The sequence below is a fragment of the Bufo bufo genome, chromosome 2, assembly GCF_905171765.1.
Source record: "Bufo bufo chromosome 2, aBufBuf1.1, whole genome shotgun sequence".
Classification (NCBI taxonomy): Eukaryota; Metazoa; Chordata; class Amphibia; order Anura; family Bufonidae; genus Bufo; species Bufo bufo.
The window spans coordinates 541,939,857-541,965,055 of record NC_053390.1 but is presented as its reverse complement, the minus strand read 5'-3'; the positions used below and the strand labels follow the sequence as shown (position 1 = coordinate 541,965,055).

The 25,199-nt window shown below is 42.4% G+C and overlaps 1 protein-coding gene across 1 annotated transcript in view; it reads left to right on the top strand.

Moving 5' to 3' along the window:
- Positions 1 to 1,028: 1,028 nt before the first annotated feature.
- RBPMS (RNA binding protein, mRNA processing factor) overlaps positions 1,029 to 25,199 on the top strand; it is a 229,292-nt gene continuing 205,121 nt past the window's right edge. Inside the window, 1 exon segment of the mRNA XM_040418043.1 lies at positions 1,029 to 1,359. Within this exon segment, the coding sequence (XP_040273977.1) occupies positions 1,297 to 1,359 (63 nt within the window). The 5' untranslated portion in view covers positions 1,029 to 1,296.

The following is a 25,199-nucleotide window of genomic DNA, read 5'->3' as shown; positions in this document are numbered from 1 at the left end:
CATCTGTGTTGGTCCCATGTTCATATGTGTCCCAGTTGCTGAGATTTTTTTATTTTTATATGTAAATGAGCCTCTTGGAGCAACGGAGGCTCAGGTCTCTCTGCAACTGCCATGCCCTCTGCACTTTGATTGACACGACCAGGCAGTATAAATGTCATCATGCCTGGTCCTGTCAATCAAAGGGTAGACGGTGAAGAAGTTTCAGAGACAGCTGAGCCTCTAGGTGTAATAGTAACACCCCCTTTAGGCCCATGCACACAACCGTATCCATTTTGTGGACCGCAAATCGCGGATCCGCGAAATACAAATGCAGCTGGTGAGCCATCCGCATTTTATTTGTGGTCCCATAGTTTTCAATAGGTCCGTGGTCAGCATTTTGCGGACATAGTCTATCTTTCTGCACAACAGACATACGGATGCAGAAAGTACACGGATCATCCATTAAAAAAGATAGAACATGTCCTATACTTGCCCGCAAAATTAAGTCAATGGGACTGAAAAAACTGTGGATGCAACACGGACTGCATCTATATTTTGTATTCCTCAATTTGCAGACGACAAAACTGAGACGGCAGTGTGCAGGGGGCTTTATTCTCAAGTTCTCAACTTTGTTATTCACTGATTCACGTGTAGGGGTGCCAGCTATTGTTCAAATTGTTTGATGCGGTCTTGGTGTGTCTGTGGCACGTGAATTGTCATGTAAACAATTACCCTGTAAATGCAGCAGATGTACAGATAACACGGGCTTCATAACAGATCCCTGACTTGTAAACTCTCTTATCTTCTCTCTCACTTGTACTCCTTCCATCTCTCCGCATTTCACCTTTTGACCCTCTCTGGATAACCTCAGTTTTTTTTGTTCTGTTTTTTTTAGATATTTTTTCTTAACTAATTGGAACTGATACTGATGGTCTCTCCCCCTCCTTCCATCTCCTCTATAAACAGAGCACCTCCCATCCAGAAAACTGGGAGTTAGTTGCTAGCTGTGAAGTTGACTTCAGTCCCTCCCCTCCTGAGAGTTTTAGAAACCAAAGGCTGGATCTAACCCTAATCACCAACAGTCAAGAACATTTCCCCTTTCCTCCCTTTCCCCTGCTCTCTCATACTGTCCTCTTTATCTCTTCACTAGTTCCTCATTTCACATTTCAAGGGGACTCTGCGCTCTACCAGTGGGACTGAAGAATACTTGCTCCTTTTGACATTCAGTAAGGTTTGCAGAGTTCACTTATTCCTGCCAGTTGTGCAGAAGTGTGCAGGATCCCAGGCTGTCTACAGCACACTACTCAGGAGCTCACAATGAACAGCAACCTAGCAGAGAAAGAGAGCTGTCCTGATGATCTCAGCCTTCCAGAGGATGAGGTATGTGCCATTTCTGCCAATTCCCCACTATGTTCAGATGCACCAAGATGACCATGTGTGATCATGTCTGGTGGGATGATGGGTATTCAATAAATGGAGAAGAGACCTCCTTGCTTCACCTACATGATACAGAATCTGTGTCCATGTTATTTTCCCATTCAGATAACTAATGTTCAGCTCATATAGATACATGTGTATTGTGATATTATGTACTGTATTATATTGCATTGTTCCATACATGTCGCATTTATGTTATCTATGACTGTACTATATATTTCATATTTGTAGTGTTTGTCATTCTATAGCATGATTATTCTCTAATCTCACTCTTTATTACATACAGATATGTGAATTATATATATATATATATATATATATATATATATATAATATATATAGAGAGAGAGAGATTTATACAGTATCACACAGTGTTATTTGGATACATACTATGTATCAGGATAGTATATAATTACTTTTTTGTGTGCATTCATTATTTATAGCTTTTGAATCCCAAATCTATGCAGTTGTTTCCAGTCAGATACAAGCCGTCCTTGGAGTTCTGCCATAGTCATTTTTTTACAATTGCGTAACTTTTTCTTAAACATGTTATACACTTTTTTTTTTTCTCCCTTTTGGCTTTCTCATGCCTTCAGCTGAAATGTTGACTATATATGTCATTGCACTAGTGGGCAGCTAACTCACTAAATGCTTTATGCATTTCTAATCAGTTGTCCTTGTAGCACAGATCCTTCTTATTATGGAGCACCAATTACTTTCTACTTTGTATGTTTTTTTGGTCTAAGACAGTAATAATCCTGATCTGAAACATATCATGCTGTGCTTAGAAGAAAACTCTGGCTTGTGTACAAGGATAGACCAGAAAGTATGTAGTCTAAATTTCTTCAAACGAGTTCCAGTACCTACCGTAGTTCCCATTTTAGGGTCCATTCACACGTCCGTAGTGTATTGCGGATCTGCAATACACCCGGCCGGCACCCCCATAGAACTGCCTATTCTTGACCGGAAGTTTGGGGCCGCGCTCCGGAAATGCGGATGCGGAGAGCACATCGTGTGCTCTCCACATCCATTCCTGCCCCATTGAGAATGAATGGGTCCGCACCCATTTCCGATATTGCAGAACGAATGCGGACCCGTTTGTGGACGTGTGAATGGACCCTAAATCTGTAGCTGCTCTGCACTCTCTGGTTGGTTGATTTTCTGATCCAGTGGTTTGATCATTTATACCTAGAAATTATCATGTTACTAGGTGCTTTAGGTGTGCGACATCCCTGTAATCTGCTCCAAGAAGACTTATTTAAAACATGTCATAATTATTACGATCGGGTTGGTTAGAAAAATAGTCAATTCAGGAGAGATTAGCCATTTTTATATTTTATGACATAGATATTTTTGTTCATTTAGTTTATGATGACAAGTCTGCAGGAAATGTACGATAAAATATAATATCTATTTCTATATCTATCAAACTCTAATGGCCTTTTTATACAGCTTGATAGAGCAGACGATCGCCAGGAGGGAAGCAATCCTTCCTGACAATCGCCTGATTGTCAGTGGAGGTGACCACTTCATTTACATGTAGCGATCTCCTCCGCAACATGGGGAGGAGTGATCGCTAAGGCCATTGCCACCCCAAACAGAATCAGAGTGCTGTTTTGACATCATGATCTGCTGCCCACAAACGATGATTTAGGTGACCTCACCAAGGATTATATTACCCGATGAACGAGCGTTTTGTTCATTCATTGGGTAATTGGTGGCACCTTTAAATCTGCCCGACTATCGGGTAGTGAAAAAGGTGCCTTGACTCTCACTCACTCTGTCTATCTCTCACTCTATCTATCCATTTTTCTATCTATCTATCTATCTATCTATCTATCTATCTATCTATCTATCTATCTATCTATCTACTATTCAGGACCCCACCACTGGTTGCATTACTAAAGCACTGGGCTGGCAAGATGATGGCATTCAGAAGTGTGGCTTTTCAGCCTGTCAAGTTAAATTCTAATCCTCTGTGAATACATACAGGACTTTACACTTAAGGTTCCTTGAATACTTACCGTATGTGTGGACAGCATCATGGTTAACCTACAAGTGACCCTTTATGAAAGACACAGCAGTCATTTAACTGAAGAAAAACAATGTATTACTATAAGAATAGATACAGATTGTAATACGTTTGCATGAAATTATTGGGCAATACATATTTATAGCCTTCATTTTGCATTATGTCATATTTGGTATTGCACGGATATATGGTTACATTGATTAGTTCCATACATCAGTGTATTCAACTGCATGGTATTTGCATACACTTTGTAATGTACTATGGTTGGTATTTGAGCTGAGATGTTGGGCTTTGCAGTATATGGACCTGCATGTCTGAGTATACAAGTGTGTTGTGTACATTAAAGTCTATGTATACACCTTGTCTATAGAATTACTGTGTGTATGTGTGTGAACCCCACTTCCACAGCCATACAATGCCATCCCCGTGCTGTCTAGGCAGAGACCAATTTAGATTGTGACCCTGTTCAGACGAGAAGCCTCTCCAGGACTAATGTGATTGTGTTCCCTGCACGTAATAATAATAACTAGAAATGTATGCATGCTTATGGCAATTGTATTATGTATGTGCACCCCTTTTTATATGTACAGCATTATGGAATGAATGGCGCTTTAATAATAAATAATAATAATAAAAAAATTGTGTTTGGATACAGCAATCCAAATCTGATTCGCTCAACCCTAGTTGGAGCTGTATAAAAGCCTCTTTACAGAGTCTATGTTCAGGGCAATTTATCAGGAAGGAGCATTCCTAGGAATCCTTGTTCCCCATAATTGCCCTGTGTAAAGGTGCCCCTGATCACCTGAACGAGCAAATACTCATGCAACATGTGAAAGCAATGCTGATGTGGACACCAAAATCATTTCTGGGCACCAGATCGTTCTGCCCAGAAACAATGAAACCTGTATGAGGACTGTGATGGCTTTTCCCTGTACAGCAGAGGTGATTGCTGCATGTGAATACAACTCTCACCTCCCCTTACGAGAGAATGAACAGTTTACAATAATTGCCTGCACCATCGGCCCTTGTGAAGAGGCAAAGACCATAGACAACAGCAGTGGACTGGAAGAGAGAAGGGAGACGGCACGTGCAGGCTGCATGCGCCATCTCCTCATACAGCTGATCGGCGGGGGTGCCGGGTGTAGGACCCCCGCCAATCTGATATTGATGACTTGTTCTGAGGATAGGTCATCAATAGTAAAAGCCCGGACAACCCCATTGTCGGACAGTTTATCGCTAACGAGTGTTCGCAGGAATGCTCATTAGCGATGATCTGGCAGTGAAATACTGCCTCCGATTACCCACGCTCGTTCATCGGGCAATCGGAATCTTTCAGCATGCTTAAAAATCTGCATTTGCCAGCAACAGATTATGCTGTGTAATCACGATCTGCTGCCGGCAAACAACTAGGCAGCATGTAATAGCAGCGGTCTCCTCCGCTAACAAGGAGGTGATGTAGTACAGGCTTTAGGCCTCATGCACACGACCATATGTATTTTGCGGTCTGCAAAATCCAGATACTGGCCCTGTGCATGCCACATTTAATAGAACTGCCTATTCTTGTCCACAAAATGGACTAAAAGAGGACATGTTCTTTAATTTGCAGAACGGCCACATGGATGCGGACAGTTTTTACAAACCCAGAGAAATTGAATGCATTTTTTGCGGATGGGACACGGACTCAAACAACGTTCATGTGCATGAGGCCTTATATTGTGAGCTTTTTAGAGTATTATGGGTTGTCTTTTAGTCCTCTAACAGTGAACATTTATATCTGGACACTGAATAATGTGACCAACTACAGAGGTCTGCACCACAAAAGAAAAAATCATAAGCTATGGCACTTGACAGTGTACAGTAAAAAAAAACAAAACCTTCACCCCAATTGCATTGCCCAAACTTGATGGACAGACCCTTACGGTATATTCAAAATCACATCGATATTACTGTATGTAGAATTCGCTCAGAGCTCAGTGTGGTTGAGTAATTGATTTTGGTACTTGGAGACACTCGCTGATCTATAAAGTGAAATATTTTTTTACCTCCTGCAAAAACATAATGTGTACATCCCAAGATAAATTCCTTTTGCAATCCAAACCAATGCTGGCTTCTTATTCACAGCTCCTAGTCAGTTTAGAAACTTTATTTTGGTTTGAATCTTGCATGTACTGTTTGCACTATAGGCTTACTTAGAAAACTTCATATCTGGCTTACATGACCCGGAATTTTTTTTGTTCCTAGTACAACAAATGTTATATTGTTTCTCCTGGATTTGTGTGTACATCACATCCTGAATGTAGTAGTTAGAAGAAGAAGAAGAAACTTAGCCCAGCCCTAAGAGCTCCAAGCTGCTGCGTCTATGTGTGCTGTCATCTGGAGAAGTCTGGGAATTCTAAATTCCCTATCAAAATGGAAACCCACACAAACACAGGGAGAACATACAAACTCCATGCAGATGTCGTCCTTGTTTGGATTGGAGCCCAGCTCTACAAGACACCAGTACTAACTAGTCACCCAGTGACTTAGACTTAAGGTGCACTCTGACTGAACACTGACTGACCTTTTTACTTTTTAATGTAACCTTCTCAGGGTCATGTATGAAGACTGGCATAGTGTGGCGGGAGGAGTTTTATGTATTCTTCAACATGATTCATGCCAGCTGGGATGTAACCTTCTCAGGGTCATGAATGAAGACTGGCATAGTTTGGCAGGAGGAGTTTTATGTATTCCTCAACATGATCCATGCCAGCTGGGATGTAACCTTCTCAGGGTCATGTATGAAGACTGGCATACTCTGGCAGTGGGAGTCTAATGTATTCCTCAACATGATTCATGCCTGCTGGGATGTAACCTTCTCAGGGTCATGAATGAAGACTGGCATAGTCTGGCAGGGGGAGTCTAATGTATTCCTCAACATAATTCATGCCTGCTGGGATGTAACCTTCTCAGGGTCATGTATGAAGACTGGCATACTCTGGCAGGGGGAGTCTAATGTATTCCTCAACATAATTCATGCCTGCTGGGATGTAACCTTCTCAGGGTCATGTATGAAGACTGGCAGTGGGAGTCTAATGTATTCCTCAACATAATTCATGCCTGCTGGGATGTAACCTTCTCAGGGTCATGTATGAAGACTGGCATACTCTGGCAGGGGGAGTCTAATGTATTCCTCAACATAATTCATGCCTGCTGGGATGTAACCTTCTCAGGGTCATGTATGAAGACTGGCAGTGGGAGTCTAATGTATTCCTCAACATAATTCATGCCTGCTGGGATGTAACCTTCTCAGGGTCATGTATGAAGACTGGCATACTCTGGCAGTGGGAGTCTAATGTATTCCTCAACATAATTCATGCCTGCTGGGATGTAACCTTCTCAGGGTCATGTATGAAGACTGGCATACTCTGGCAGTGGGAGTCTAATGTATTCCTCAACATAATTCATGCCTGCTGGGATGTAACCTTCTCAGGGTCATGTATGAAGACTGGCATACTCTGGCAGGGGGAGTCTAATGTATTTCTCAACATGCTTCATGCCTGCTGGGATGTAACCTTCTCAGGGTCATGTATGAAGACTGGCATACTCTGGCAGGGGGAGTCTAATGTATTCCTCAACGTGATTCATGCCTGCTGGGATGTAACCTTCTCAGGGTCATGTGTGAAGACTGGCATACTCTGGCAGGGGGAGTCTAATGTATTCCTCAACGTGATTCATGCCTGCTGGGATGCTTCCAACTCTATTGAACACTTTTCAAGCTGGAATAATGACAAATGATGTTTGGTAAATAAGTATGACTTAAAAGACATGGACACTTTTACTGAAAATTAAATATATTCATTTATTGAGTGAAATGTGATGGGACCTTCATATGGCTTATTTTTAGTGCAGTATACCACAGTTTATCACAATCACCCCAGATACCTTGTGGAATTGTATTTCTACACTGAGGTGTAGCTGGGGTGGGGGCTAACAGGACAAATGCTTCAGCTTCTGAGTGCCAGTGGATGTGTAATGTTATATCGGGCATCTATGTACACATTCTGTTTTAAGATGTTAGCCCCATTCACACGTCAGTGTTCGGTCAGTGATTTCCATCAGTGAATTTGAGACAAAACCAGCTACGGCTCTAAACACAGAACAGGAGCAGATCTTTCCCTTATACCTTATGGCTGTGGAGGCTCCAATCCTGGTTTTGTCTCACAATCACTGACCAAAACACTGACGTGTGAATGGGGCATATTTCACATCACGATTTATGCCTCTGCTTGACGTACACGTTAGAAAGAAAGGATACAAAAACGCAGCACACCAAGTTCTTGTATCCTGCACAGTCCGGTAAAAAAAAAGTATACTTTTTTTTTTTTTTTTTTACAATGTAACTCTAACAGGGAACTGATGCATCAGTTTAATATATACTTTTTTTCATGCGTTAAACGGACAGGAAAAACGTGATGTGAACCCACCCCAATCCAAAGTTTAAAAAAGATGGAGGCAGCACCTTTGGTAGATCAGTTACTTGATTAAGGATGTTCTCACTTTGCTAATCTACCAAGGGTGCTGCCTCCATCTTTTTACATTTTGATTTGCAAGTTTTATCACAATTATGCATTACAATTTATGGAAACCTGTCAGAGCAGTGAGCTTTCAGATAAGCAGCTTTTGACGACATTAGAGACATAGACTGGTCGAGACAGTAGAAAACCATAGCTTTGAGTAACAGCTATTCTTCCTGATTCCCCCTATACACTTACAAGATTAGCCAGGTGTGCATGTGTTCTGAATGGGGAGTGGGGAGAAAGCAACTGCTGGACACCTCTGGTGGCAACTTATCTCCCCAAGGGCAAACCGATCAGACATGTTCAAAGTCAACTTCCCAATCCTTCTCACTCCCAACATCTGCTGCTGGGGCTGGGTCAGGAGGCTATACATATAATATGGTTGGCCAGTCAGCGGGTTCGGGTAACAATCATCTAATGTCTATGGTCAACATTAGTTTACATAATATCAGCAGACCAAGATTTCCTAGAAATATTTTATTTTATTTGTAAGGCAAAATTCTGTTATAACTGATATAGTAGACTGATACATGTATTATGCTTATTACTAAGTACAAGAATGGCTTAAGCCATCCGTTTCATGTCTTTAGCTAGGACACTACCATTGAAGAAAGTTTTACTTGTGGTATGGCTCCTTTCCCTTAAGGCTGGGTTCACACTTGAGCATATTTGATATGCGCGTTTAACGCGTGTTTGTGTCGCGCGTTTTTGTCCATAGTCAACGCGCGTATTACGCGCGTTTGTGTGATTAACAGCAGTGTCCTATGGCTGCAAACGTGCGACAAAACGCCCCAAAGAAGCTCAAGAACTTGTTTGAGCGTAGGGCGTTTTTCAGCGCGTTCAAACGCGCTGTAAAACGCTCAAGTGAGAACCAGGGCCATAGGGAAGCATTGGTTTTCATGTGTTGAGCGTTTTACAGCGCGTTTGAACGCGCTGTAAAACGCTCAAGTGTGAACCCAGCCTTATTTGTACAGGACATTTCACCCTAATACTGCTGAGATGCTGTAGCTTCATATACCTCCATAAATCAATAAGGATTAGTGACGTTACCTTGGCCTTCTATTTGCAACTACGCTTTCTGTTTGATACTCCTCCATCAAAGCCGAAATTCTGGCTCCATGTGTGGATCCTAGCCTCATACCTGCTGTTTCACAACTGTGCCTCACAGACCTTTCGTCATGACATCATACGCAAGTAAGATCAAACCAGCAGCCATGAAATCCTTCCAGGGGCGTTTCTAAAGGCTCATGGGCCCTGGTGCAAGAGTTCAGCTTGGGCCATCCTTCCCTCAGTGCTTTGTGGCCAGGGGCAGGAAAGCACATAGCCTTCGTGCTGCCTGAGGCAAAAATTGAAACACCGCCCCCACCATGCCAAATTCTTGATCTAACCCCTTCCCTCCAGCCAGAGGTGTAACTTGACCAGCATGCACTTTCTATAATACCAGTGTCTTATGTGGCACAAGGGTATTTGGGCCCCCTCAGGCTCCTGGGCCCGGTAGCCACTGCTACCTCTGCACTCCCTATAGCTACGCCCCTGGCTTCTTCGCTATACATGTGACAGCTAGGAGACCTCCTTGTCTATGCTTAGGTTTCCATGCAACTTGATGTTCACCTTGCTAGAAGGAGCAGTACAGACAGTTCTGTACCCTGTCTCTACCTATGTGGTGAGTTGTGGTGCTGCCACTATGATTCAATTCATTTTATTTCATTCACTCATTCATTCACCCATCTGTAGAACATCTGACAGTGAAAGCAGGGAATTCCGGATGGAATAAACCAAAGAGTATAAAAATTTAAAGAGATTGTTGGGGTCATTTATCGAACTGGTGTAAAGTAAAAGTAAAGTAAAACTGGGTTAGTTGCCCATAGCAACCAATCAGATTCCATCTTTCATTTTGGACAGCTCCTTTGGAAAATGAAAGGTGGAATCTGATTGGTTGCTATGGTTCCTTATAATTGACCTGCAGGCACTCTTCATGTTGCCTTATTATGCCTCCATGGTGCATCATATTCACCTAGAGGAGACTTATAGGCCATACATGCTCCTCTGGAATTCTGTGAAGAAAGGGATGCAAATGAGCTCTTAACAAGCTCTGCCGCTAATGCTACCAGATGTAAGGCAGCTATCCTATAAGTGTCACGAATACAGGGGAGGGACACAGAACTAGGCCTCAAGGCTTGGGAGAGGAAAAAGGTCACCTCCTAGGAAGCCCCTCAACCTGGCCCTGACTCCTGTCAGTATGTATAGGCCCTGAAGGTGGGAAAATACATACGCCAGAACCTAGACTCTAGGAGCCCTGAAATGCCCTAGGTAGTGGCAGGAGAGGAGAATACCTCCAAACTGTGATGGTACATGACAGAATTTGTATCTGTATAAACTGTCTCCACACAAAGGTATACTGGGGGTCTGGTAAAATATGTGTTATGTGTTTGCTCATATTTCCTTTATCTAATATTATGTCTGAAGGTTAGAAACCATACAATGAAAGACTAATGAGGAATAGAAGGACAGATGTAAGGGGGGCATATACTTTTTCTTTTTGCGGTTGTATTTCAGGACTGAACCTAGAATGCTACTGATAGATTTCTGAAGTATGCATATGAGAATGTAGCACAGTCACGTGCTTCTCTAAGTGGAATTAGCTTTGGAGAATTCTTCTAACAAAGGGGTGTTCGTCTATGCTTTTATGAATAGAGGTATTTAACAAACATGGGTTCATTAGTGCTGCCGCCCGTCCTGGCCGATTAGGTTGTCTGGTAAAATCTAAAAGAAAAAACAATTAAAAAAACAAAAATGTCATGTTTGTGGTTTACAAACACAGGATTGTTTTATCTTTAAGATGCATGAATATACTGTATATGTCATTGAATATGGAGCAAGTGTATTAAAATAGTCACTGTAATGTGATAAATGTGATGCAGGCATGACCCATTTCTCCTTCCTTTGCCACTTCACGATTGGTGTAAAATTTGGCATATTATACTGCTTCCTAGCCACACCTCTCATTATACTATTTACTAAACTTTTTAGGTAAAAATTGTATAAAAACTTTGGTGCTCAGAATGTACAGTACTCTACATTTTAATGCATTTTTGCAACAGAGTTCTGGTGAATTTTAATAAATCTGCCCCATTGTCCTCAATTATTTTCTTCAGTGCTGAAACTACAGCATGATGGCCAAATTGCTAGACTGAACCAGACCCAAAGACCACAATAAAAATAAAAAATTCCTGGATGTCAGCAGCCTGCCTCTACTAGGCCAAAAAAAATTATACCTGCTCTCTGCCACTCCAGTCCATCTTCTGATCCGCAACTTATTTAGTTCTTCTGATATAGGCATGGTCACCTGCTCTGTTGCAGCCAAGCAAGCACTGGCTTCAGCAGTGATGTTTTCACAAGAGAGACATCACCGCTGCAGCCAGTTGTTGGCTGCAGCAGACCAAGTGACCATGCTGTACTAGAAAATGGATACAGGATCAGAGCAGTGGAGTACAGGTAAGCTTGATTCTTTCCCTTACTGAATCGGGCTGTGGGCATTCAGGAAAAATAATGTATTCCCATAAACCCCTTCAAAGGGGTATTACCATCTTATTGGCATACGAAAAGTGTCTTATAGTGATGTTTCCACTTCCAGGACTCCCACCTATTGAGGAAATGTGCTCCCCCCGATTTAAAAAATACATTTGAGCAGCTACTAGACCTAAAAAGCATATTTATGATTATATGGTCAGGGGTTCACATAAAATGGCATAACAGGCTGCTACATGTGGCTCCTGGGCCATAGGCTGTGCAACCTGATATAAAATATGGTTATTGAAAAATGTTCATCACTTCAGCATTCCACCAATCTGGGCTTTATAGCAGACTGGCCACAAAGAAGCACCTTCTCAGTAAACACATATGAAAGTGTGCAAAAAAAATAAAATAAAAAGCACCTAAAGGAGTCTCGGACTGTGAGAAACAAGATTCCAAGATTGAGCTTTTTGGCTTCAATTCTAAACATTATGTTTGGAGGAATCCAGGAACTGCTCATCACCTGCCAATGCCATCCCTACAGTGAAGCATGGTGGTGGCATCATGCTGTGGGGGTGTTTTTTAGTAGTGTTTATTTTAACACAAGGCGCAACCTAACAAAGTGAAAGGGTCTGAAGACTTTCCAAATGTATTGCATGTCAGTGACCTCCAGATCTATTATCCGTAAAATAACAAGGGATCATGCAAGTATGTATCCTGAGCCATCTTGTCATGTTGCAGAGATGATCTATTCACAGATGTGAACCCTTGGCTAACAGGTGCATGCCATGTATTGTGTGATGAGCGGTCTAGCTTTCACCGAGGAAGACAAGTCCAGTGATACATTACAGAATCCTCGAATGTCAGTTGCTGTTTTGCGTCACTTGTGTTTCTTAATATATCTGTACATGACTGTGCTTTACAGATGTATTTACACAGACCAAACAGAATGTGTCTGCCAGTCTGAAAACAGGGCCCGATGTGATTCATGTAAACAATTCCTAATGCTTCTGTTTTCTGGTGAAACATTTGCACTAGGCAGATGAAGCAGATGTAAAGAAATATTCTTTATATGTGGCTCAAGTGCTGCTCTCTGTTTATCCAACAGAAACCACTAATGGGAAGAGTTTATTGCCAAAGACTAGAGCATTAATCCTACAATGAAAACAAAATGCAGTGATAGTGATGGCGGTCTCATACCCTGCTCGCCATCAATCTTTCCATTTACAAATGGAAAAGGTAAAGCCATAGTTACTTAAAGTGACCCCCACGGTTACTTAGTGCCCTCCTTTTCATCTTTTCAGCTGCAGATCTGTCAATTTCCAAGCTCTTCTTCTGCCATCCAGGATGGACACACCACTTCTCAGACTACCTGAGAAGAAAGGGATGCAAATGAGCTCTTAGCAAGCTCTGCCTCTGATGCCACCAGATGGAAGGCAGCTATCCTGTAAGTCAATGGTGGACCCTTTACATGGGCCTTGAGACATGACTTGGATATTAAATAAGCTAGCACCTCATCTGTCGACAGCTGTTTCAGGTGATTGCCCCTCATCAGTGCAGAGCAGAGGGTATTGGCTTAACTGGGTGAAAGGGCCTAAGTCAGGATTTGGGGGGTACTATCTCTCCTTGGGGAGAGAGCACCTTAATAGGCGTGAGGAGACTTATAGGCCATACATGCTCATCTGGAATTCTGGGAGGGTAAGGGATGCAAATGAGCTCTTAACAAGCTCTGCCGCTAATGCTACCAGATGTAAGGCAGCTATCCTAGAAGTGTCACGAATACAGGGGAGGGGATGGACACAGAACTAGGCATCAAGGCTTGAGAGAGGAAAAAGGTCACCTCCTAGGAAGCCCCTAAACCTGGCCCTGACTCCTGTCAGTATGTATAGACCCTGAAGGTGAGAAAATACATACGCTGCCCTAGGTAGTGGCAGGGGATGAGACTACTGGTTCCTTCCCAGGTGAGCGAACCAGCGTCTCCCTGAGGCCTAGTAACAAGCACAGGGGAACAACCAAATACAAAGAGCAGTACAACTTATCTTATAGAAAATGGATGAGCAGGAACACAGTTAAGGTCCACACACCAACTCTTCCAAATCCAAGCAGAGAATATCAACCGCATGGTATTAAGTGTAAGACCAAACCAAACTAAGTAGGGAATGCAGTAATGACTGCGGGCTGCACCTGACAAGAGGTGTGGTCATTACCAAGCCACAACACTGAGAATCAAGAGTCAGTCTCTCCAATCTTCTAACCTCTGTCACAGAAGGTACCGTGACAATAAGTCTCAATCCTTTAAATAGGCTTTGAGACATGACTTGGATATTAAATAAGCCAGCACCTCATCTGAGTCATGTCTCAAGGCCTATTTAAAGGGTCGAACATTGGCTTACAGGATAGCTTCCTTACATCTGGAGGCATTAGAGGCAGAGCTTGCTAAGAGCTCATTTGCATACCTTACCCTCCCAGAATTCCAGAGGAGCATGTATGGCCTATAAGTCTCATCACGCCTATTAAGGTGCTGTCTCCCCAAGGAGAGATAGTATTCCCCAAGTCCTTCAGAACATGTAAAGCTAAATTACAAGTAATATATGCTATTATAGATTTTTATAAACACAATTTTGGTGGTTGGTACTGTTGCCTTTGGTTCAAATATAATTGGGCACATTTATTAAGACTGGCATTTTAGATGATGGACTTAATAAGCCCCTGCGCTGGTGGAGGATTACCGAAGTTATGTAGAGGCGCTGGCTTCCTAGCTGTCTTACAGTTAGACCATTTTCTATACCTAAAACAGGTGTAAAAATTATGAATTAGACGGGCCTGCCAGGCAACACCACACCCCCTTTTTTAGACCTAGCGTGAGCAGGGAAGAAGTCACAGATTCTGCCGCAACCTGGCGTGCCACAGAATCTTCAGATGTACGTAAATGACCCCCAGTTCGTAAATGACCTCCAATGTTTTTATGTTCTCCCTATATTGTGTGAGCTCCCTATGAGTTCTCCACTTTCCTTCTACACTTCAAAACATATTAATAGACTAACTGCATTGGAAGTTAATTAACTTTAGTGTGTGTTAGGCCTCTTTCACACGCCCATGACAAAAATACTCATGTTTCATGCATGAAGATCTCTGTGAAGGGTCCGTGTATAAGGTTTTTGCCCTTCGTGTGTCATCCGTATTCCACCTACACTGCTAGGCTGAAAAGGGAACTTCCAAAACATCTCCTACCAATGGTCAGTGAAAACCACTACAAAAATGCTACAAAGCTGTAAAAAGCTCCCTTACAGTGCAGGATATAGAGCCTGGCTTCAGAAACACATATGTGCATAGACTTGCATGAGAGTTAGGAACCACCTCTTTGTTTTTCTCGTCAGTGATGGATACAAATATTTAGATAACTGGATAAATATTAAATCATTGTGTCCGGGTGCACTCCATTACATCAATGCATTGTTTATGCTTTACATCAATATTTATGCTACCAAATTGAAATAAACTGACAAGCTTCATATGAAAACAGATTCTTATGACTGACTCAAGTAGCAGGCGGGTGGCCATTTTGAACAGATTTATGGCATCATTGTTGCAGCATTAGATAATTCACAAGGGGGTGAACTCATCAGATACTAAATACCAGATAAATTAATCATGCTTTCACGCTACTGCTCAGCCAACAGCTGCAAGAATTAACGTTGGGCATTTTGAACTTTAGAGGAGCCTGACATATATGCAGTCATTTGTATTGTAATATATTAGCATGTATGTTCCAAAAATAGTTTTTTATTTAGCGTGTTATACACTGTACACAATTGCTACTATGTGTTGCAGACGGAATTCAAAACCCAACTCCTTGAAGTCAGCATGTTAGCTCAAGTGTAGTGAGTAGTGAGGTGGGTTAAATCTCTCATCTTTCCACGAGAAATCTGCTTTGTGCATCTGATCCGTATTTTCAGCAGAATCTCCCAAAACACAACGCCTGGAATTTTCTGCAGTGTGTTAAGAGGGTTTAAAAAACCCCATATTTATACATTTACTACGTCTCACTTTTCAGATTGAGACTGGGTCTACATAATTTAAAGTGGTATGATAAAATTAGAAATAAAAGCAAACCCATGGGCTGTATCTTGAATCGCAACTGTGTCTCAGTTAAACTAAAGAGGTTGTCCAAATGTTTAATACTGATGACCTAGAATCAGAATAGCAAAAAGAGGGAGGGGGTTGTCCTTATGTGGGTGAGACAGTGCAAGTCGCACCTCTCCCCAAGGTACTGCTAGAAAGCGTAAGGAAAATCAAAGGGGCAGTAACAATTAAAACAAGGTGTTTAGTGGTATAACTAAAACATATATATATTATCCCCTTACAAACAATCAGTAGACAAACAAACACAGTTGGGACCTGTGTACTAGAGAGCCGCAATTGCGGGTCGCGGTACACTGAGTCCCTAGGGCAGACCCTTATAAGAGCTGTGTGGACCCCAAGGGTCAAGAGGAGCCACAAACAATACTGAGAACCGCCCCAGCGTGGGCGTCCTGACACCCAGGTGGGAACAGGTATGCCCGGTCAGGGTAAATAAGGATAGATCTTACCGGTGTGAGGTCAGACCGAACAAGTGTCCAGCGGACACACCCAGACAAAGGATCTGTTCTCAGTACGTTGAATGAGGTGTTCAAAATGCGGGGAAGGGAATCTTCATAGAGATGGTCAATCTTGGTTAGGGTCCGCAGGGAGAGTGAACTGTCCCTGTTGTACCCTGCTTGACCTGCTATGTCCCTGATACCCTAACACGGGATCCGTGCCCCGCAAGGGGTGGTTCCGTCCGGAACCTGACCCTGGTATAAGGTCCCTGAGAGACCCTGCCAGGGTAGTGTGTGGAACACCTAATCTAGTGAGACTAGAATCAAAGATGGAACCGTGGATAAGGGGGGTATGTTCCTATGTCCCTACGCGTTTCTTCAAATAGAACATACACAGACAATATCTGGCACTACAGACACCCCTAGAATCGTCAGGGGACGGGGGTGAGTGCTAATAGCTGCCTCCTGAAGCGCTCAGTGTCAATGATGTGCTACTGAGCCTAGGTGGACAAGGGCAGTCTGGAAAAACTATTTCCACTAAGAGAGACCTCATAGCCACATAAGAAACTGTGCTTATGCTAGGCAAGTGAGAGGGAGGTGCTGGCTACCTCTAACCACTACTTGATAAGTAGCGTGGTTACTGTAACTAGAGTGCGTATGGCAAAATCCAGGTACATAGTGGGCCTAGGTGCGTGTGGCATCCGTCTGGCCGGACCGGCGTCAATTGGTTTATATGAGGCCGGTGTATGGCGTCTGGCAGCCATAGAATCAGAATAGGTCACCATTAGCTTATCGGTGGGGGTCCAACTCCTGAAACACCTGGAGAATGCTTCCCAGGCCAGTGACGTCACGTTCATCGGTCACATGGCCTAGGCTGTGGGAGCAGCTCAGTCCCAATCAAATGATAGGGGCTGAGCTGCAATACTAGGCACAGACACTATACAATGTAAAGCGCTGTGCTTGGGAAGCTTCCTTTTCAAACAGCTGATCAGTGTGGGTGCCGGGAGTCGGACCTGAGGATAGGATATCAGTATTAAACACTCAGAAGACCCCATAAATAGGGCTGAACTGCAATATTGGACATAGCCCATGAACAAGAGTAAGGCCTCATGCACATAACCCTATTTACCATCCATATGATATTCACATTTTTTGCGGAGAGCACACAGACCCATTCATGTCTATGGTTCGACAAAAAAAGCCAGACAGTACACGGATGTCATGTGTATGCTATCCACATCCATATGTCTGTTCTGCAGATTATATAATGTCCCATTATTGTTCATATTGCAGACAAGAATTCTAGTCATTTCTAGTGAGAAAAATATAACGAGAATGAGTAAAATGCATCCGTATTTTGCGGATCTGTGGTTAGTGGACAGTCATACAGTCATGATCTTGTACATGGGGTCTAATGCCAAACATAAATTTTTATTTCCGTTGAGAGAAAGGAGTAAGTGACTGACCTCAAGCTTGTTTCCAAGAAAAATCTAAGAAGAATGGCGATCAAAACAATCCAAAAAGCTATGGAATGCCCCCCCCCCCCCCCAAAAAAAAATTAATAAATAAATGAATGTGCTGGGTATAGCCTTCATTGTAGTATCTCTCAGATCAGGTTAGAAAGTTATCAGAGCAATGAGATGACCTATAGTTGCTCCAGGTTCTCCTGGTGTTGGGGAATTGAGTTTCTTGCTTTGTATACTGCCAAATTAGCATAGGGAGTCTTATAAGCCATTCAATGCTCCTTCTGGAAATTTAAAAGAGCTCCTATCCAGAAGGACTGAAAATGCCTCTCTAGTGCCTCCTGTTGGATGGCTACCTTGGTCATGGTCTGGCCCTTTAAAACAGGCATTGGTACAACAACTTGGGATGGAAGCCATTAGTGTTGAGCATATTGGACTTCGATCCAAATTTCAGGGAAAATTTGATTCACTGTGAAGCCGAATTTCCTCGTGCTTCATGGTAACAAATCAACTTCCCTGAATTGGCGGTTAAAAAATAGAAAAATCATACTTACCTCATCCATTTGAGCATGAAGAGCTGGCCACTGCCATCTTGATTGAAGATCCTGTGCGTGGTGACATGTGACGTCATCACGGGCCGCTCGAGATTTCGCACTGGATCTTCAATCAAGATGGCGGCGGCCGGCTCTTCACGATCAAATGGATGAGGGGTAAGTATGATTTTATTATATATTTTTTAATGTTACAATGTAATATTGACGTCAGATGCCGCGATCAGCTATGAACGAGGCATCGGATGGGTACAATGACCAGGGGGGGGTTGTTGATCGCAATCACCGCTCCCTGTTTTTGCACCCACTACTTACAAAGAAATGCGCTTTGTGACAAAGTAATTCGTCATGAAGCTAATTTTTTTGTAAAATTCGGCGAAGCAGCCGGATCGAATTTTCCAATAATTCGCTCATCTCTATAAGCCATCACCAGAATCTCTTCCATAAGGTGAAGACACCCATCAGCAGACATTTGTTTAAGGGGTTTTGCCCTTCTTCTTTGCAGAGCAGAGTACTGACTGGCTGGGTGAGAGGACTTTCAACTGTAGGGGAATTAAAGGGGTTGTGCAAGAATGAGGGGGGTTTTAGCAAGAGATCAGGTATATGTGGTATATTTGAAACTCATGAAACCCGTCAATAGTCATTTCATGTATGGTACCATCATTTCAGTCTTTTAGTGGCCCAATCTGCAAAGTCAGTAATTACTTAGATACTTGCGTCATTATTAAATGCTGCTTCATGTCCCAGCGTACTAGTGTTTGTTAGCCCTTCCCCCAGCTTGGAATGTGTTCATCATATCCTGTTTCAATCTTTGTTTAGTGCATATCCAGTTGAACATCATCTGATTCATTAACTCTTCTCATATTTGAGAGTTCAATTCTAGACGGTAGTTACTTAGAAATAACAATACGCTCGAGCCTGAACTGTGCCCTTTTTGGGACAAAAAATCTAAATATAGCAGAAAAAACATAAGGTATTTTGTAATTGTAGGCAGAAATCCGACCGTGTGTTGTGAAGAATAGATTACTAAAGCCAAGCACAACATTCAAGTCTTCTTTCTGTTTTGTTTTATATCGTGGTTATATTATATTATACATATCCTGCATGCATACTTAGCCTGACACAACTATATATATAATTTATCATTCTTCACCTATGAGCAGCATTGCATCCTAAGACATATCAGTCTGCAGATTTATATCCATAATAGCCAATGTCGACTGACCATTTGGGAGTTACCCGGAGGCTTTTGGACTTTTATCTGCAGTAATACATGAGTAGGACCTCACCATTGCTTTTTGTTTCACCCGAACTCCACTCATTTCTGTGGCCAGAACCTCCCTTGTTGCTTTGATTGACATGCAGTGGTGAAGCAAGGTCAGGCAGTGGCGAAGCTGTGTTGGAAGGGTTGGCCACAGAAAGGAGTGGAGCTTGGGTGCAACAAGAGCAGCAGTAATACTCTCATTGCCCCAAAGGCCTTTTTTGCATATTAAGAAAAAGTATCAAAACGGAGCCTAAGATCAACAAAATAAAACCAGATGGACCACAGCGATGTTTCTATGTAAACAGTGTGATAGTGAGGTCAATGGTGACAGATTCCCTCTAAATGCTGACAGTGGGGGAGTAGGGAATTTAATAAGACAGAGATCTGGACTCCTTATCTGTAGTACTGTTCATTTATTACTGCAGAATCATGGGTAATAGTCTAAAATCGTGGTAACAGATTCCCTTTGAGGGGCCCACAACCCTCTATCTACAAACTTCACCCTTTATATTTATGCCAGTTGGAGCTACTATCAAAAGTCAGGGGCCAAAATGGACGAAGAGGTTAATCTATACGGCTCAGCTTTTAGAAAATAATCTTAATACATTTGTCTAATATACAGACTACTCCGGATGCTGTATGTATGAAGATATTCTAAACCTTAAATATGGGATCTAATGCAGCATGCCACAATTTTCTTGCCATGCACATTCCAACAGAAGAATGCTCTGTACTCCTAAATATGAGATTGTAAGAATACAGAAGTACAGTTGAGGCCTCAAGCACCGCTATGGCGGATCAACTGTAGCTTTGTACAAAAACAGAGTTGGAAAACAGCGGCGTGCATGAGACGTTAACTGGAAACTTATCATGTGGATGATAATTGTAGTCAGTGCAAAAATTTCCAGCACCATGGTTTGCCATAAAAATTTTGTTTTTATTGAAGCGCAGGCGCAGTGTACACAGTAGTCTGCGCCCGTGCAGACTACTGGCACAGGCTTCGTCGATCCAAATGCGCATTCGCCGGCTCCCCGCGCACGCAAGATTACGGCGCTTGGAAGGAATGACGTCAGGGCAAGTGCAGTGAATAAATTAACTGGTAGGCGGTGCTGGGCTCCGGAACGATGGGCACGGCCGGGCTCCAACGGATCGTGGGACAACCCCTTGGGCTCCTTCTTAAGGTAATTTACGTAGCAATAAAATTGCTTTTTTGACTAATAAAAGACACACAGCAGTAAGAGTGGGATCATTTAATACAAAACAAGGAGACTGATGGCACATATGAATATCTCTGTAGTGTAAATCCTGGTGACAGAATCCCTCTAACACGGCATACTGCAGGTAATAACGCATTTCAGGCATCTAGCTGTCTAGCTTAGGAATAATATACCACATTAACAATTTAAAAGAAAAAATTTACTCTCCTCCATACGTGGGGTAATTTCTTGACCAATTGATACAAACCAGAACTAGAAATTAACCCAATGTAGCCTGCAACAAGGGGAAAGACCTTATCTTGCTGTAAACATAATAATATTTGAAGCAGTTTTGCTTGAGTCTGTGCTGGCGTAATTTATCAAACATCATATGTTATTTGATAATTTTGGTGCATCTTTATAGGGGTTTTTCAAGACTTTACTACCGATGACCTATTCTCAGGATAGGTGAACAGTATCTGATCAGTGGGGCCTAAGGAAAGCTGATTAAAGGCGGCTTACAGGAGCACAGGTGCCTTCTCAAACAGCTAATCAGCGAGGTTCCAACACCTGGGAACCTCACTGATTAGCTGTTTGAGAAGGCTCCTGTGAGCCGCCTTTTCTCAGCTTTCCTTAGGCCGAGTGACAACGCGTTCATCGGTCACCTGGCCTAGGCGCAGCTCAGACCCATAGAAGTAAATAGGGCTGAGCTGCAATATGAAGCACAGCCACTATACAATGTACGGAGCTTGGAGAAGGCCGCAGTGCTCAGAGGTGCACCACTGCCTTCTCAAACAGCTGATCGGTGGGGATCTTTGTCCTTGTCTAGAAATGCTACTCCAGTTTTTATACTTAAATTGTGTTCAAGGATAGTCCCTTGAAGGGCTTATCCCATGATTGATGTAAAAAAAATGAAAAATAAATAAATCATATAGTACATAACAATCTCTTTCTAACAAAGCTAGAACCAGCCCTGCACCTCCCATGGATCCAGAGATCTCCTCAATCATTGCTCTCCTAGATTTATATCAAGTTTCCAGCTCAGGGGGCATTTCCTTTCTGCTGTACTCCTTCCCTGTAATTTTCACAGTTTCTAACAGAAGATATGGCTGATGACAGTTAAAGATTTAAACAGAGCGCGTGTGACCAGCTCAGGGAGGTGGTCAGAGAGATGAGGTAAAGAACCAACAGCAGGTGGCGCTACACAGATATATTTTATTGAATAACTCAGTGGCTATAGTAAATTTTGAATTACATGCAATTACAAAAGTATTCAGATCCAGGTTCTGGTTTGAAAAATGCAGAATAATTTTCGTGACACAACCCGTTTGAGAATGAAGTCATTATGGACACCATACCATATGTTCATCATGTTTGTCATATCCTGATATAACTTTGCCTTTGTTAGAGGATGAAACCATCTTCCAGTCACATGACACAGGGCCACTTTAGCACATGAAAGGAACAAGTCATCTCTTACACAGCTGTAAACTGCAAACCGCACGTACAAAGTAGTATTTGAAGCTGACATCATGTGGTGTAAGCTATATACAAAGGTCTTCTACGTGACACAGGCCTCTTTGCTACAAAGTTGTATAAATAACACAAACATATAAGCAGTCTAAAGTCATATGGCTTCAGACCAATGTATATTTCATCATGCCATAAAATGTGTATGCTGCTTGCACAGGAAGGGCAAAATAATACAATTGACCATGATAAAAAGAAGAAAAAAAAATGTCCCCATGAGAAAACTTAAAGGGTATGTCCAGGATATAAAAAAGTATGTTGCATTTACAAAACGACTTTCTGCTCGTGGGCTGCATCTGCTCTTGTAGCTTAGGCTACTTTCACACTGGCGTTTCTGGGTCCGCTTGTGAGATCCGTTTCAGGGCTTTCACAAGCGGCCCAAAACGGATCAGTTAAGCATCAATGCATTCTGAATGGAAAAGGATCCGTTCAGAATGCATCAGTTTGGCTGCGTTTGGTCTCTGTTGCGTTTTTTAGACTGTCACTAAAACGCAGCTTGCAGCAGTTTGGTGACGGTCTGACTATGCGGAGCCTAACGGATCTGTCTAGACTTACAATGTAAGTCAATGGGGACGGATCCGTTTTTCACTGACACAATATGGTGCAATTGAAAACTGATCCGCCCCCCATTGACTTTCAATGTAAGTCGAGACGGATCCGTTTTGACTTAGACTTTTTATTTTCTGAATAACGCAAACGGATCCGTTATTAACAGATACAAGCGTTTGCATTATTCATGCGGATCCGTCTGTGCAGATACAAGACTGATCCGCACAAAACCCGATTGTGAAAGTAGCCTTATCCAAATCCAAGTAAACACTAGACACAGCCCATGGAAAAGGGTGGCACTGTTTTTTGGGAAAAAATTGGCAATTTTTTTTCTAATCTCATGAAAGACCTTTTAAAGTGGTATTGCAAAATGGAGGACATTACAAAGAAGTGCTGACCTGTATTTTTGTGAATGAAGCACTTATGAGCAATAACCTTCCTTTTGTAGCTGTGCAGTCTCTATCGGGTGTGACTTTTTGACTGTTTTCCTGTTCACTCTTCTCTCCCCCAGCAGAGGGGTTGGAGGGGTGGTAAAGAGCTAATAACCGGAAAACTAGACATATCTCACTGATAAAACAAATGACAAAGTTTCTTGTGATCACTTGTACTATTGATTTATGCAAAATTGTGTGAAAAGTTGCTGACCATTTAAATATTTTGTTAATTTTCCATGTCCCTATCTAGCATATTTTTAAAATTATAAGACTCGCCTGACTATAAGAAGCAACCCAGGTTTAGACCATACAAAAGTAGAAAAAAAATATTTTCTACTTAAATCTTCTCTTGTGGTTTAATGAACTGGAGGGGTAAAGGCCACTATTTTTGTAACAAACAGCAATGGCTGATGTGGTCACCTCATAAAATGTGCCTATCCAAGTAAAGATGCCTCCTGTCATTACTCTGTAGTGTCGTGCCATGCTTGTTCTGCTAGATTTTTTTTTTTTTAAGTTTTATATATTTTTTTACTACCCATGATCATGGTACCATCTCTGGTACCATCACACAGGAGGACAGGGGCTACTGCATACATGCTCCAGCTCCTCCGATCACCGCCCGGGGGAGCCGGAGCAAACCCAGATGACCACAGCATCTGAACGGGTAAAAGTCCATGACCGGCATTACTACCAATCATGGACAATAGTGCCGAGTGTCTGCTATTTAAAACAGCAGTCACCCAGCAGCCATGGTGCCTGCTGCACGGAAATTTACTGTCGGCGGTTGGGAAAGGGTTAACTTCCAAACCTTCACACTGAGATTCTTCCAAGTGGGAAGAATATGATTAGGCAGAGTGTCCTGGGTATTCCTGATTTATAGAGATTTGTGACAAATTAATTCAGAATGAATTGAATTTCTTGGTGAACTTTAGGGAATCAGTTGAATAAAATTTTTCTAAACTTCGCTCATCTCTAGTAATATACATTGCCTGTCCCAAAAAAAAGTCGCCACCTGGATTTAACTAAGCAAATAGTTATGAGCCTCCTATTGGATAATTACTGCATGGGCGATTATCTTTCAGCTGGCAACAAGTTATTTAACCCCAACTGGTGCAATGAGTTCCTTCTCATTTCTTAAACAACCATGTCAAAAGACACATCTCGTGGTCGTGGAAAAGATGTTAGTCTGTTTTGAGAAGGGTCAAATCATTGGCATGCATCAAGCAGAGAAAACATCTAAGGAAATTGTAGAAACTACTAAAATTGGGATAAGAACTGTCCAGCGCATTATTAAAAACTGTAAAGATAGTAGGGACCTATCGTATTCGAGGAAGAAATGTGGCGGGGAAAAAATCATGAATGATCATGATCGGCGATCACTTAAACGTTTGATGAAATCCAATCGAAGAAAAACAACAGTAGAACTCAGGGCTATGTTTAATAGTGAAAGTAAGAGCATTTCCACATGCACAATGCAAAGGCAGTTCAAGGGATTGGGACTGAACAGCTGTGTAGCCGTAAGAAAACCACTAGTCAGTGAGGCAAACCAGAAAAAAAGGCTTCAATTTGCTAGGGAGCATAAAGATTGGACTCTAGAGCAATGGAAGAAGGTCATGTGGTCTGATGAGTCAAGATTTACCCTGTTCCAGAGTGATGGGCGCATCAGGGTAAGAAGAGAGGCAGATGAAGTGATGCGCCCATCATGCCTAGTGCCTACTGTACAAGCCTGTGGGGGCAGTGCTATGATCTGGGGTTGCTTCAGTTGGTCAGGTCGAGGTTCAGCAACAGTATGTGCTCCAAGAATGAGGTCAGCTGACTACCTGAACATACTGAATGACACGGTTATTCCATCAATGGATTTTTTCTTCCCTGGTGGCACAGGCATATTCCAAGATGACAATGCCAGGATTCATCCGTCTCAAACTGTGAAAGAGTGGTTCAGGGAGCATGAGACATCATTTTCACACATGAATTGGCCACCACAGAGTCCAGACCTTAACCCCATTGAGAATCTTTGGGATGTGCTGGAGAAGGTTTTGCACAGAAGTCAGACTCTACCATCATCCATGCAAGATCTTGGCGAAAAATTTATGCAACACTGGATGGAAATAAATCTTG